The sequence below is a fragment of the Polypterus senegalus genome, chromosome 8 (assembly GCF_016835505.1).
Source record: "Polypterus senegalus isolate Bchr_013 chromosome 8, ASM1683550v1, whole genome shotgun sequence".
NCBI classification, from domain to species: Eukaryota; Metazoa; Chordata; class Cladistia; order Polypteriformes; family Polypteridae; genus Polypterus; species Polypterus senegalus.
Genome location: NC_053161.1, coordinates 106,526,846 through 106,543,412, shown reverse-complemented (window position 1 = coordinate 106,543,412; position 16,567 = coordinate 106,526,846). Strand labels below are relative to the sequence as shown.

The 16,567-nt window shown below is 38.9% G+C and overlaps 1 protein-coding gene across 2 annotated transcripts in view; it reads left to right on the top strand.

The window, feature by feature from the left end:
- Positions 1–16,087, top strand: part of rassf8b (Ras association domain family member 8b) — a 206,751-nt gene extending 190,664 nt beyond the window's left edge. For both annotated transcript variants that reach the window (XM_039761555.1, XM_039761556.1), the window contains exons 4-5: positions 7,513–7,657; positions 14,908–16,087. In XM_039761555.1, the coding sequence (XP_039617489.1) occupies positions 7,513–7,657; positions 14,908–15,026 (264 nt within the window). In that variant the 3' untranslated portion in view covers positions 15,027–16,087. The remainder of the gene's footprint in view (positions 1–7,512; positions 7,658–14,907) is intronic.
- Positions 16,088–16,567: the final 480 nt, after the last annotated feature.

Below are 16,567 nucleotides of genomic sequence, written 5' to 3'. Positions count from 1 at the left end.
GCAGATTTGAAATTACAAGGGAGCTTTTATCAATGAAGTAGTATACTAAACGAACAGCAAAGTTTTATAAAATGGTATGTCATTGTTTTGTCCAAATGAAGCAACTGTGACTCAGATTACAAAAAGATCCAGTGATGGAAGTAATGCAGCAAATCTCCCTGGGCAAAATCATGAAACTTGTGAACTTTGCAAGTGCAAGAGGACTTAATCATCATCAGTTCATTTAGTTTCTAGAAAATGCTGGCACAGATTGTGATGATTTACTGGATCATTCTTTTTTTCTGGTTAACTTTGCACTAATAGCCCTATGTTGGATTTTAAACTTACTGTAAGTAGGGAGCAGGCTAACTGTAAAAATAGCCTGAAGTGTTGCCCACTATACACTTTTTCAAAATTTTATGTGGCCTTTGAGTAAAAAAAAACTTGCCCAGCCCTGTTTTAGACCATGGTAAGAAGCCACCTCCAGAGGTCCAGCAATCAGGTATATAGGGAGGGTAATGGTTGACACCAGTTAAACTATTTGGGAGGACTAGAGGCCAGAGTCAGAGACACAGTGGAAAGAAGAGGCAGATGTTGGGTGCACAATATATGAATATGGGCAAGTGGTCATGGTAGGAAGGCCTAGGATGGCACTAGGATTTTGTTACCATGTCTCTAGATAATGTTTATGTTTGATGCTTTGCTTATTCTTCCCAGTTATTATTTCATTTATAAAACACTTTTAGTTCATAATACAACTTCTTTGGCTTTATTCTAGCTTTGGTGAATGGTTTAAGAGCACATTGAATCTTTTATAGTATATATTCTAATAACATATTGTGGTGGAGGAAAGCACTGCAAGTTCCATAAAGAAATGCTAGGGCGCCAACCCAATCTATCAACAAAAAGTAACAAAAGAAGTGCTGATATTGCACGCTAATACAAGAACTCAAAATATCCAGTAAGATATCCGTCAGACTAGGCAATTGTTTAGGTCTGGTCAGGGTGAAAGGAGCTCAGTCTTGTAGTGTGTTCTGTTGAAGACTGAACACATCCTTCTGGTAGCTGTGGGCTTTATGGGTGGGGGACTGGAAGGTGTGGAGTCAGTTGCACTCACTGGGCGTGTTCTCTGTACTGTGGAGGAAACAAACAAGGAGAAGGTCTTTTGACCCAGGGTGGTAGTACCTACCTCAGGTGGGCCCAGAAAGTGATCCACAGACACACGTGTGACAATATACACGTTTTTTTGCCTATCAGTCTGTTCCCATGTTCTCTGTACTGTGTTCTACATAAGTAAAACATCTTTTAGAAATCCCATCATTTAATTTCACTTCTTAATATTCAGTATTTTTAGTGCTCCTAAAGCAACTGGACTACAAAGGTGGAAGTTGGTGATCTTTTGAAAGAGTGTAACTAAACCTGTTTGAAGACCTCTGAAGCTTACAAAATGTACATTCATGTTGGAGACTCGACACTTTGAATGAGCTGGAGATCAAGCAGCAGCATTTAACCTGTGTCTCCCCTCATATGAAGTACAGTACAGCACCCAAATGCACAACACTTTAGTAAACTCCTTTTCTGAAAGTACCTCCTTCTCCAGGATAGCGACATATCATGACAACAATATGGACGCTCTGGACGTGGTGCCAGATTATCACAGATTATTATTATGTACATACCACATAGGCCAAACAACATGGCAGCAATTCAGGGACATGGGATGAATAAACCTGGAAGGCCCAAAGAGAATATTCAGTTTCTGTGCTGTCTGTTTTCATATTTTTGATCAGCAATAAATCAGAAGTTTACATAAATAAGAAAAGTCATTTTTGATTTTAGTACTTTAGCCAAAGGTAAGATATTTTCTTTAAAATGACGACTGCTGAATACTCCAGCTTTAATTGCTACATACCGCTGTCTGGTTCTAATTTACCATATTGTCCGCTAAACAGTCAGAGCCACTATGTAATAACCAAAAAATCTATTTTTGAAGTAAATGAAAGCGAGAAGAGTTATACAATTAATAAATTGCTTACCAATGCAGGCTATTCACTTGAGGAGACACCACTCATTAGCATTGCATTTGTTAGTAGTGAGGTCACTCTTTTCAGGCAAGGATTCAATATTGTTAGTCTTTTTTAATTAAAGAATGGGAGCATAGTTTTCTGTGGAAAGTAGTTCATTGCATGGAGCAGACTTCAAGCTGTACGCATTTGTACCATGGGCAAATTGCACTGAAATACACTGTGACTTGACAGAACAAACAGAGCAAACTGATCTCTGTTTCACTTAAAATGATTATGCAGTGTACTGTGGACAAATAAGTGGCATCCATCAGTTCTGTCCATCCATCCATTTTCAAACCCACTTATCCTGAGCAGGGAAGCTGGAGCCTACCCCTGCACCTCATTTTTATGAATTCCTTAACCTGCAATTGCTCTGTCCTGGGCTTGACCTTAATCTTCATTCAGAACTGCAAGCACAGGTGGACTCGGGTGCTAACTGGGATCCTGAGGTGGTTCATTGTGTGGTGGGTGCGGTAACATGCCATATCAGTGTGTGCTCCTAACCTCTCCTTTCCTAGTACTTGGTGGCTCCTATGGAGTTCTTGACCCCCTTTTAGAAAATTTCCCCCCTCTCTACCTCCTGTGTTAAAGCTAACACACTAGATTATCATATACAGTCATCTTATATGGGTTTTAGGTTCAGAACTGCCTTTATGTGAGCAGCCGTGACCTCAAATGATGGGGAGAAAATCTGCACATACGTGCAAGGAAGACTGCTGTCATAATTAGATAATAAAGAAACATTATGCAAAATGATGGTGTAGCATCTTTCCACCCTGTAATTTAGGTATAACATGTATTCAGACAGTAGCTTGGAGAAGAAAAGCTCAACTCCTAAGTCATGGAAGAGGTGCAATTCAAGTACAAAAATGAGAGAGCACATAGTTCTCCTTGATAATTAAGGGCATTAAAAGAACACGTTACAAAAGCTTGTTCTCATTTGACTATTGTGCTTGCTGTTTTAATATTGAAAATTTTAAATACCAGGCAGTAGTGTCTCCCCATAAAGCTTTTGAGCTTCTAAAATTACTGTGCAGTGCCCTCAACCATGTTTGACTAGCAGAAAAGCAAAGGAGAGAACAAACTTTATTGTTTTTATTAAGGAACACATTTAAACATGAAATCTGGAGTGTTTTTGTGTCATGGAAATGAATTATAAAACAGATTTTTTTTTTTTTAAATGTGTATAATGATGCTTTGAGATGTCCAAGTACAGTTTGCAAGCTCAGTTTATGATGAGAAGCTACACAGCACTCAAGAAAAACTGCAACAGTGCATGTGGAAATAACAAATATTAGTAGGGTACTTTACAATGGAGGCCCCTGTACGCAGCGCTTGGATGGAAGAGTCACACATTTGAGCAGCTTCTGTCTTTTGCCAACATCTTTATATGGTCAATTTGGCAGATGTGTCTTGTGACGGGGATGTTCGGTAGCAGTAAAGAACCTGCTCCCCTGCTCAGTATACAGCAGGGTCCATTTAGTGTGCAGTTGGCAGGGATGTTCCATGTGGAGCAGGTACTGAGGGAACCGTGATGGAACATCCTTCAATATCTTAACATGATGCCGTGTCTGAGCCAGCTTAACAGAGCACATCAAACTCCATTTGCTTTTGTACAGCTGAGTGTAGGCAGAGAGAGTGTTGTGACAAATTCACTGGAAGATACAAATATTAACTTTAGAAATTGCTAATCACATAATGAGTGCGTATCACAACTAAAGTAACTTTTATGTTGATCAATATGAAATGATGTTACTTGGCCCGGTTTTGGGCTAACCCCGTGGACATTGCTTTGCAAAGCACCATATGCATTTTTGCCCAACATCAGAATCCATATTTTTCACAAAAGCGCAGATGTTTTCCACTCCTCTTCTCTGTCTTCATGGAGAAGATTCACTAATCCCCATGTTCCTTGAAATGTGTTACATAGCTTATCAAAGCCATCCAGCCATTGTAGATACTTAACTCCTGACATGCCTAGTATGTATCGTGACCCAAAACTGGACTATACAGGTCTGAGAAGAAGCTGTTATGTGTATGGCCTGCGGTAATTACAACTAGTCAGAACTTTACTACTGAACTAAACATAGCTATCAGTAATTCGGGGATATTGATGACAACATGGCTGGACAGTGCAGTTGTTCATAACACGTCCTATTAAAGTAACCTTCAGAAATCACAGAGCAGTTGTTGTTTTCATTTTAAATCCCTCAACTTGTGCACACTAGTACTGTTCAGTGCCTTTTTATTCCTTTAAGCGTCCCATTTCATGTGTTATTAAGTCTTGCGTGATAAACTGCTAGCGCTGGGAGACGTACAGCTATTGCTTGGTAAGCAAATTTGTGGGTAAACTGGACTGTGCTGTATTTTAATTTCAGTGAATTTTAATTCCTTTCACTGTCTACTTAGCAACATCTCTGGGGTTGCTGTAGGAGTGCAAAAAATCTTGCAACACTCAGCAGTATAATTCCAATGAGTAACCAAATTAGAATGTTTCAGTTTTGCTTTAGGGGCCAAAAATTGTGCAATTTATGTTTTTGGCGAGATTATCATTTCATTAAAATAAGTGAAACGAAAAATGCCTGTTTCCAGCTCAAAAAAACAGATTTAGGGTGAAGCAAATTTAATAATATTTAATACACTAACTCCAAATGGAAAGTCTCCTTGGAATATTATATATACATATTCTCAAAACCCATTTAAATCCTGTTCAAGGTCAAGGAGAGTCACAGTCTATCCCATCAACATCAGAGCCAGTAGAAAAAACAACCCTGGGCATGGCTCCAGGCCATTATAGGGCCTACATCGGCGCACACGCACGCACATTTGGGTTTGAAATCACCAATCTAACACACATCTTTCATATGTATAAAAAAAAAGAAAACTTGAAACACCTCAAGAAAAATGTACACAGACAAGAGGAGACTTTAAAGAGAAGCCAAGAGGCTGGCAGTTCAAACGCAGGACACACAACAGTGTTTCTGTCAGTGGGACAGTATAATTTACCTTTTAACTTTCAGACCCTACTTTTTTCAGTTTAACTTGTCTCCCTGTGCTGCATGCAGTAACTGACACATCACCACAGTGAGCTATCGGTTTTCTCATTTCATTTCAAAACACTGTTTTTATAAACACTTGGTAAGTTTTTCCCAGCTGAGCTGCTGAGCCTGAAGCCACAGAGTCCTGTAACCTAAACAAGCCTGTTACACAACTTGGATTCGTCTCAGCACTGGGTCATGTCAATTTAAACTATTGATAATCACTGCCCATGTCACATTTATCGACGGCCCTCCAGGACCAGAGTTTAAGACGCCTGTCTTAAATATACTGCAAAGCACCATAAATTCACCACAATTATAAACTAATAAAATACTACTCCCCTTTTTGTGCCAAAAGGTCAAAAATTTCAATTGGAGAGCTGCTTGTGAATGCCGTGTCATGTGTCAGGCGGAGACAATTCCCAGTGGTCATCCCAGAGATTTGATTACAACCAGTGTGTGATCGTTTCAAATTCTATAGCCAGTCCTCGAGAAAAGAAGTGTTAGAGAGCCATGGAACCGTTGAAAGGGTGGAAGAGGACTCTTATTAGTGGGTACTGTGAACTACATTTCTAGGGTTCCTGCTCCATGTTGAACACAAGGCCTTTCTTTTATTTCCACAAGGTGGCAGCAGAGATGTGCCAAAATTGCGATTCACATCTGTGAGTTTGGCAAGAGCAGGCCGCATGGTTCAGAGCAGGGGTGTCAAACTCCAGTCCTGGTGGGCCGCAGTGGTGGCAAGTTTTCATTCAAACCCTTTTCCTAATCAGTGACAGTTTCACTGCTAATTAACTCCTTTTCACTTCATTTTAATAGTTCTGTTTTTAAGGATTCACTCCTTTCAATTGATTCATTTCTTCATTAAACGGCAGCCAAACAGAAATGAGACGTGAAACGAGCCAACAGATGACCAGCTAAACTGGGGTTTCAAACTCCAACCAATTTCATTCTAACCAGTTTCTTAATGAGAGGCCGATTCTGGCTGTTAATTAAACCCGTTATTCAATTCCATGGCTTGTTGCTGCTCTCATTTTGCCACAGCAGACATTTCCAAAACTGTTTATTTTCTGTTTTTTTTCTAAGAACACCATCAAAATGTTTCGGTGACTTGAGAGATCAACCTTACTGAGACCTTCACTTTTCTTTATATTCAGATATTGTGTGATGGGCACAGGTGAGCTGGTCAGGTGGCTGCATGTTTTGTGTCTCATTATTGTTTGGCTGAGTCAAGTTAATTAAAACTAAGGCAAAAGAAGTTAATTAGTACTGGTCACTAATGAAGAAGATGGTTACAATGAAAACCTGCAGCCACTGCGGCCCTCCAGGACCGGAATTCGACGCCCCTGGTTTAGAGAGAAAATCACAAATTAAGGTAAAGTGCTCAGAGACTTGAAGAAGTCAGTGAAACATGGTAGCAATTTTAGGAGACTCATCTAGTGACCACATTAAGCTTCAAGTCTTGAGCAGGAAATGTGAGGAGTTATAAGTGGCTGTCGTATGATAACAGCAAAGCAGTGGGTACTCAGAATGTAGTGGACAGCAGTGGACCGCTTACAGAGAAAGCGTAATGGACAGCACATTGCAGAAAGTGATAGAATACGGGAGATTAGGAGGTTTAGAAGCATGAAGGAAAACAGGCGTGCTATCTCTTCATTTATACAAGGGCCCAAAGAGCTTACTAGATATTTACAGTACATCTTTCACATTTGTCCATGATGACCTTCTATTTATAGAGAAATTGCTATAGCAGAGTGTCAGTTTAATTTGTATTTCAGTTACTTTTCAAAGCATAAAATTAACCAGACAAAAACTAAAGAAAGAAGAAAACCTCTGAAGTGGCAGCATCTGCTGTTCCATACTTACCTGCATAATCAATTATTTATGCACCATAATGGTTTCATAAAATTTTTTGCTGCTTTGTCAGGCATCTGACAGATTGTAAGATTTGTGGATTCCACCCTCCAATAAATCTGGCTCCGATGCTTCATGTTTTTTGATAAATGACTGCTATCCTGTGGCAGTTGCTTGCAACATATTGGGGTAGATGCAGAATTAGACAAATGAATGGCTGCTGATGTATTCTTTCTTTCTTCTTTTTGTTGCTGAAACTTTTCCACCAGAATGGCTTACTGTCTTCTTTTTACACAGGGTGCTTCTTCAATATGTGCAGCTAATGACTTGCCCAGTATTCCTGTTATCGGAGTAGTTCACTCAATGTGTTGTCCATTGTTCGCTGATATAATGCTGGTATTGTTTCCCTTACTATGAGTGTCTGTGGTGTGCTGTCTGTTTTTGGGATCTGGCATAACATAATTGATGTCTTGTCTAAAGCCAAGTTTTCAACAGCCTTACATGAGAGAGGTTTTTGAGATTTGTTTTCGCTAATGGATGCATTTACACTGATGGCTGCTTTTCTTCTTGCTACCTAGGAGAAAGAGCAAGAGCTTGAGCGGCTTACCAAGGAGCTGCGGCAGGTAAACCTTCAGCAGTTCATCCAGCAGACTGGAACTAAGGTCACCGTGCTGCCAGCAGAGCCAACAGAGGAGGAGACCATTCAGCAGGACTTAGACAAAGGTACATGGTATTTTAACCCTGAGGTCCCCACAGTTTAACTGACCTTCACAAACATTTCCTTTTTGACATATTAGTGAAATATTTTGGAAATGAATACTTTCAATTAGGAGAACAGTTTGTTCCCTTATATATGTGCTGAGCTCCATTTGTCCATGACATTTCCTTGTAGGAAATTGATGAAAGACCTCATTACTCTTAAATGTTCCAGATTAAAGTATTTATTTGGTTTATTGATCAAGTAAAGCTGCGGTAAAGCAAAGAATGTTGTAAAACGTTTATCTTCACTTTCAGGTCCTGTGTCGAGCAGACCAACGTAGCCATTTACTGCCATCTACTGGTTATAGTAGGACTTGTAATCCTTAATGTTTCAAAACAAATTGTTTTCATAAAGAATATGTGCAAGGGTCCACATCCAGTTTTTTGACACATAATTCCTTTTTATACTTGTTTTGCAATCTTTTTTTATTTTCAAGTCATGTTATTTTTATTTATTTTTACACCACCATTTGGACTTACTGACAGGTAATTGGTATTCACATTATTGCCCCATTGCTACTACGTGAACTGGAAGTCAAACTGTGTGAGGTCATCCCCCACAGGGTCTTTAAGATGGAAGCTCACTACTCCCAATATCCAAGATTTTGGATTTGTCTGCAGACTTATACTGAAAATCTTTTGGGCTTTGGTTGCTAGATATTTATCGGACTATTTTTTGACTTTGGCTAGACCTTGCTTTTTGACCATGAAGTTGCCATTACACCCCTTTTTCCTGACAGTTTGCTATTCTAGTACACTCGGCCAGTTCCAGATTCCCCTAACCCTTTCTGTGCTCCTGGTTTCCTTCAGGTTATCAAGATTTCAATAGTTTATATTTTGTCTATATATGTGTGTTTTATAGTCTTTTTTTGTGATGTCATCATCTCCACCATTTTGTGAAACCCATTGTTACGCTCCCACATGTTTCTAGACGTGTGATGTCACAGTGGCTGCACTGTACAAAATCTGATCATATCTGCTTATTGTTTTTTCTCCTCAGAGTTGAGCGTGATTGTGATTCCCATGGACATTTATAGCCATGAAACCGATATGGATCAGTGCAATGACGACACATAAACAACAAGACTGGGGCATCCAAAAGCGCACTGTGCAGTGTTTTTAAATAAGAAAATCAACAGGCAGTATCCATAGAAAAAGGGCAGTGCAGTTCTTCATTAAATAAATAATCCATGAATAGTCCCAATAAAAACCAGTGCTCATTGTAGGAGATATAAATCAGTAAATATATCATTAAATCAATAATTCAAATGAGGGTTAAAATCAAGAATAAAATACAATGGTAAAATCAAGCTCTCTTTCTCTGTTACCTAAGCCTCAGTGCCTTTCTTTCCTCTTCTTCACCCCACTCACCCATCAGGTCTCCTCAGTGGAGGCCATTAAAATGGCTTGCGTCCCTTTCACCTCAGCCAGTCACAACTGTGATGCCCAAGCCCTGCTCAGCAGGAGTGACCCTCCTATGGAACACTTGCTCCCTACAGGAACTCTCCCCAATCGCCATAACTCCTGTTGACTGCCACTGCATTCATTCCTGATTCACTTTGCTTCCACACAACTGTCTCAGTCTCTCACACTCTTGTTTCCTCTCAGACTCCTTTCCACTCTGTGGGTGCAGGCTTAATGACCCATTCACTCGCTCATAAACAAAAATATTATTTCCCCATTTAGTTAAAAAGCTGAAATTTGGCAGGGTGGTACATCTATGGCAGTAGGTAACCCCTTAAAAAAGACATTTTGGGGTAATTTGGGGTAACCCACCCCCCACAATAGAAAAACTAAATACCCCAAAATCTCTAAAACGCCTTGATGCATTTGATTGAAATTTGGTGACACGAGTGAGAGGGAGAGGTTAGGAGCTTGCACTGACAGAATAAAGAAATTTAGCCAAAACATGTTTTTTTTTTATATTTTTTTTCAATATTTTTTTAAATATTATACCAACTTGCTTGCTCTGTGCTGAGAGTGTGCTGTATGCAAATGGTGGATGCAGCAGAACTGATTAACAGGCCATATGAATAGCACCAGTTAACAAATAGGTTGAACGGTCAGCTGAAGATGGGCTGTGGTGTTCTGCACAGGAAAAAATAGACGTGATCACATTCTGGAATGAAAAGTTCGGTGAAGGTCAAGAAAGATGCATAGATTATTGTTTAGCAAGTACTGTTTTTTTGCTGTTGACTACTGGCACTGTTAGATGCTCTCATCTTGCTTATCCATTACACTCATTTGACCGGCCCCTGCTCTTCAATAACAGAGCTTAAAGCATTAAAGGAGAACTCCCCATATCCCAACTCCACTCTTTTCAATCACTGTGCTGCAAACTCCAAAGGAGAAACATTGGTCTTAGATAGTGATCCTTGAATTTCAAATAAGCAAGTGCTCCGTGCTCATTCCTCTTCACATTAATATGTCAGTTTAACACAGGATACTGGCATTTATGTCCACTTCAAGTACTGCTTTGCATATGCATTCACATCTCTGGAATTTAAAGGGGGAACCAAATACAGCTGGTGAAAAAAACTAAAAAATACAGTACTTGAATGAATGGTATAAACAAATGAAAATCATAAATATATTATAATGATAATATATACTCAAATTTCTCATTAGTCCTGCTGACAATCTGTTTCAATTCAAAAGAATACGCTTTCCTATAAAATTGTGTTTTGCAAAGACCATCAACAAAAGCCAAGACACTAGAAAAAGAAGCAACTGATCTAATGCAGGAATGTTTTACACATGAACAATTCTGTATGTTCAAGAGTAAGCAGTTCCAGTGACCTGATATTAATTATTACTACTTATTATTTGACTGATACCTTTATCCAAGGTGACTTACTTAACAAAATTTGAGATACAATTGGTTACTATTTTTTTGTTGGTTTGTTTTTTTTTTTTGATTTTTTTTTTGCAGTTGGAACATAGGCCGGTCAAGTGACTTGCTTAGGGTGACACAATGTCAGTAGCGGGATGTGAACCCATAGCCTCAGGATTTGTGGTCCTGGTCCAAAGCCTTAACCGCTACAACACACTGCCTTCCAATAATATTACAAGTATTGTATATAGAAAAGAGCTTAGTTACTGATACACCCAATTAACTGATGGCACTGTAACTGAGGCCTGTTCTTTTATGAAATTTCCCAGGTGAAACCAGGTGACACAGCTAGTGTTTGTCTATATATATATATATACAGAGAGGGAGAGGGAAGTCTGGGCCTCTCTGCTTAAGCTGCTGCTGCCCCCCGCGACCCGACCTCGGATAAGCGGAAGAGGATGGATGGATATATATATATATATATATATATATATATATATATATACACACAATACTCACATTATATTGTGACGCATGAGTCCCTGTCTTGCACCCTAAAACACGAGGCAGAACTTTAGCAAAACCAGCTTTATTCAGCTTGAAATAGGAACAGCACGGTTATTTATTGCAGTGGGATCTACCACTCTCCTATACACAGACACAGCAATCCGGCAGGGTCGTGGCCAGGTTAATGGCCAAGTAATACTGTTCCCTGCAGTTATAATGTTCCTTGCATCACCCAACGACGGCAGGCGCTTATAGCTTGATGGTGATCGGCTTGGATTTGCTCCTGAGGCACTCTGCTGCAGTGCTGGGAGCCTGCGGTTGCCCCGTCAATGGATAAGCAATCTTCCACGGACGCGTGCATTCCCGTTAGGGGGTGGGGTCCCAAAAAAGTGCAGAAACCTCACAATATACTTTAAGCTAAATTGTATTTTTGTGAAGCACTTTGAGCAGTATTCAATCTATGAAGTGTACACTGTATAAATGAAATTATCTTCCCTATACCTCTGCACATAAACCTAAATGTGAACATAGGGCTGTGCGATATGACCAAAATCTTATATCCCGATATTTCATTTCATATCCCGATATCACGATATAGTACATTTTCTTTGTATTCAGTGAATAGTTTATATAATCACCACTCCTTTTTTTTCATTTAAATTAAAAAAATCAAAAATGAGAAGTACTCAACTTGTAATTATTTCTATTCTTTTATTTAGAACATTTGAGCAAATGTTTGACTTAGAATGTAAACATAAAATGTTAATGTATCAAATATAAAACACTTTTCAAAAACAAATTACTAAAGGCCCAATATAAAATACTGCTATATAAAATTCCTGACATAAACAAAATGTGAACTGTAGCAGCAATAACTCTCACAACATATATTAAATATAAAAGGATCAAAGCACTAACAACTAAACTATATAAGGCCAATAAACCCTTTAAACAAAATAAATACAAGTCTAACATTAACTGTCAAAACCAAATGTAAACATTGTACTTCAAACTGTAGCAGCAATAAGGCTTACGACAAAAATATATTAAATATATAATATTAAATATAATATTTTTTAGGCTACATTCTAGTAAAATGTTAATTTGCACATCGTAGTGTGGCAAATCTCCGTTAATGAGTTACCGCGGATCGCCCCGTGCGTGGGACTGGACGGCGCTAACTTGTTGATGCCGCCCAGCCCCAAGCACGGGCGATCCGCGTAACTCGTTAACGGAGATTTGCCGTTAATGCAGTTGTGGCGTAAACGTAATGTAGCGTTCTGTTCTTTATTGTAGAGTTCTGTTCTGCAGTTTGTGTTCTGTGATTTACATCCCTCTCAGTTATTTATTCTGTTGTCCCTGTTATTTCTGATGGACTGTAATAGAGTGGAAGGTAAAGGAGGTTCCGGAGGGATGGGGGGGGAAGCGCTGTGAAAAAGGAGGAGTGGACGACGATCTTGTCGCCCCTAGCTAAGAGAGTTTGTTTTTGGATTGCTGTCTGTTCGGCGTGGTTGTGGCCAACAGCAACCATTTTTTTTTGTTTGTGTTTAATAAAGAGGGAACTAACCAAGTGACCGTCTCGGATCGTCATTACGTCTGGAAGACGCTACAGTAATTTTAACAAGATTAACGCTGACAGCAAACGCTGCAGGAAAATTATGCCTTAAGCAAATTGTTTTGGTAGCAATTAATCTTCCAAGCTTTTAACATGCTCGTTTAAATAGTACCTTTACAACTGTAATATCCTACGTGGCCTGCCTCTCAGTTGTAAACTCTCTGCATGCTCGCTCACGTGCTTTTTGCGGAAGTGTAGAAGAGGTTTGTCGTGTTGGAGTCTGTGGTAGCGATTGGTTTGCAGCATAATTTGCACAGTACCGTTTTCTGGTCCGTGTCAGACTTTTCAAATCCAAACCATCTCCATACTACAGAGGTAGCCCCTCGTTTAGGAACAAGGCCCTTCTGTGTGGAGCTACCTGGTGTTGCCTCGTCTTCATCAGCCATGCTAGTGTGTCTGCATCCACGTGGTGGCCATCAAAACAATGAAAAAAACATTGCCGTAAACAGTTTATTTTGCGACACCACGAAACAAACGATAACGTAATGTGCAGCGATAGACGTTTTCATATTGTCATCCGATATATATCGTTATATCGAACAGCCCTATGTGAACATTTCCTTTTATCTGTCTCTGTACAATTTACATATTAAGGCAGGGATCGCCAACTCCAGTCCTGGAGAGCTACTGTGGCTGCAGGTTTTCATTCTAACTCTTTTCTTAATTAGTGGTCAGTTTTTGTTGCTAATTAACTATTTCCCTATATTTTGATTGACTTTTCTTGAGACTCTGACCGCTGAATTGATTTTTTTTTTCCTTAAACGGCACCTAAACATAAATTTGATGTGAAGTGAGCCAACAGATGACCAACTAAGTTAGGGCCTTAAACTCCAACCTTCATTCAGTTTCTTAACTTGAAGCCAATTCTCGATGCTAATTAAACCCATTATTTAATTCCATGGTGCTTATTCTGCCATGGCAGACATTTCCAAAATGTTTTGTGGACCTGAGCATATTAACATTACTGAGGCCTTCACCTTTCTTTATTTTCTGTTATTATGTGATGGGCACAGGTTGTTGTTTATGTGTTGGTTCATTTTGTGTCTTAATATTGTTTGGTTGCTAATTAAGGAAAAAAGAAATAATTAAGGGACCTGAGTCTTAAGTTGTGCATCAATTAAAATTAAGGCAAAGAGTTAATTAGCAGCAAAATCTGGTTATTAATTAAGAAAAGGGTTCGAATGAAAACCTGCAGCCACAGTAGCTCTCCAGGACTGGAGTCGGAGACCCCTGGATTAAGGACTGACAGTTACACAGCAGTTTAAAGACCTAATCGTGTTCAGACCCAAGGAATGAGCAAACTTGTGACTTACAGACCCCTCTTTATATGCAATATTATATTTACTAGATTCATTCTGAAAACATGAAGTCATCCTGTCTGTGGTTGAAGAGGTCCTGACCACATTACATTACACAATGCCAGGATGTCACAATTCCATTAATTTGCTTATTAGTTTCTCTGCACTTCCAATAAGCTTCACTGAATCATCAAACTGCATCTGTTTCTGACTGAGAGAAGCTACCCCTCATGTTATTACACCATTGTCCCCTTACAGCTCATGCAGATAAAATGGAAGCTATTAGTTACTGGAGGTTTGTCTAATCATAACTAAAAATGTCTTCAGCATGCTTTTAGTGTAGTGGAAACAATTGTGTGGGTCAGTGTACTTGAATGGTTAGATTTTTTTTTTTTTTTATTTGTGACTCTTCATTTTCATAACTCAGCTGGATTTGTCTTTTTCAAGTTGGAATGTACCTAAGTATTGCAATAGACTAGCGTCAGTTCAAGGTTGGTTGCTACCTTTTGCTCAGTACTGCTAGGATAGACTTTAGCCGCAGTGCTCCAGATTGGATGATGCAGATAAAGAACTTGCATGGATGGGTACATCTCAGCATAACTAGAGTCAAATTTGTGTTTGACAAGCTATAAGTTTAAATATTTAAAAACATGTTTATTTTCTACAATGTTTCTTCCTAGGCCTGGATCCTGCCTTTAACCTGATAATGCTAGGATAGACTTTGGTTCTCCATGATCCTATGTTTGGAAAAGTAGATGAACAGGCATGTCACTTTACATAAAAGCAAAAGGTTAACATTCTATAGATTGATGAGTGTCAAAATTCTGTGCAAGAAGAGTTTTGTGCTATTTTACTTGTGTACACAACCCCCAGATTTCCCAATAACTTCAAAAAACAAATGAAAAAGTTAATTTTAATTAAGGTTCTAATTCTAATTTTGTTTCTTGTTTCTTCCACTTAGAGACCACAGCTCAGATTGGTTCCCTGAAACAAGGTTCATCACGGCAACTGCCCAGTAATCTGCGGATTCTCCAAAATCCCCTTTCATCTGGCTTCAACCCCGAAGGCATTTATGTATAACCCCTGAATTCCACTGAGAAAAATGAAGATTCGTGAACACCACTTGAACTTTCTCCACTGCTGCATGACTGTGCTCCGAAGCTAATATTTTGCTGTCATTTGAAGTTCATGCTGATTGAGCCGTAACCTTCTTTGCACTGAAACTTGAGAAATGCAGAAAGCCTGTACTCACCAAGAGCTGGTATACGAGTGTGGGACAGGCATCACTGAACAAAATATGGACTCGGGAGCAAGCATGTCTGACAAGTTGCCATGTTTGTTAAACTACACACAGAATGTGGTAGTTCAGTATTTGTATTCGTAATGGAAAGGACAAGAAATGGATGGCTCTCTAGTAAACGGTTTCTAAATGAGGCAGTGATGGATAAAGTGTTGGATTTAGTTAGATGAATACGTACTGAGGTCATTTAAACCATCAAATACACATCTTAGTCATGCGTCTTCAAACCAAAGGTGAGTTCTGAAAGTGTAGGACAAAAACAACAAAATGTTACCAGCTTATCAAAAACTGAAAAATAGCCTTATGTATTTTTTTAAAAACACATTTTACTGCAAATTAGTATTTTTTTTTTTATACTTCACATGTTTTAAAAGCAGCTTTTAAGTAACATTTTTGAGTGTAAATAAATTAGAAGTATAATTTAAAATAAGTAAGCTTTCTGCCTCTAAACATTCTTCTAAATCACACAAGTTCTGCGACAATGTGTTAATGTCCTGTCTGTTAACACTGTTTTCCTCATTCAGCACAATATTCATCACTAGAGACAAGATAGGAACGTTTTCTGCCAAATTGGAACTTGTGTGATCATGGAATGGTGTCTTCAGATAGACTTTATCCAAATTCTGGATAGATATTTGTAAATGTGAGCTTTATAACTAAACCCTACAAAAAATAAAATGTGTGCAATAGCCTTGCCAATTTAACTCTTCTAAGCGAATGGCCAGACCTTACTATTGAGGTGTTACCTTGACTTGTTCTGCAGTAATGAATTACTGTACATGCATACAAGTACAGATCTAGAATAGCATCATATTCTAGAAGAGGAACGAAAAAAAAAAAAGAAAGAAACCACTCCGATTAGTAACATGCAGCTAACAGACTTCTCAGGAAGGGACAGGGAGGGAAAAAGTCTGGTGGCAGCAGGTTGAATGGTGGCATTGTCCCCGGTTTAGTAAGTGATTATGTCTGCTGTTATTTATTGTAACCATGGCCAAAGTAGAGCCTGTCACTTTATCTAAAAAAGATGCGCTAACAGTATATGGGATTTTCTAAAATAACTGAGTAAAATAAACCTTTAATTAAAAGTATGATTCACTTGGGAGTGCAATTGAAATTGAAATGCTAAAAGCAGGAATTCTGCACCATGGCAGTTTATGCCACTTTAATTCTTAATGGGCATATGATGTGGAAGAATGGCCTTCTAATCATGTGATTTGATTCATTTTATCTTCTCCCACCTTCCATTCCCCACAGCCCAGGTGACAGGGATTGTGAAATGTTTTGTCTAACACCCAGGCCTTTCCTTTTCTTGTCATCTTTG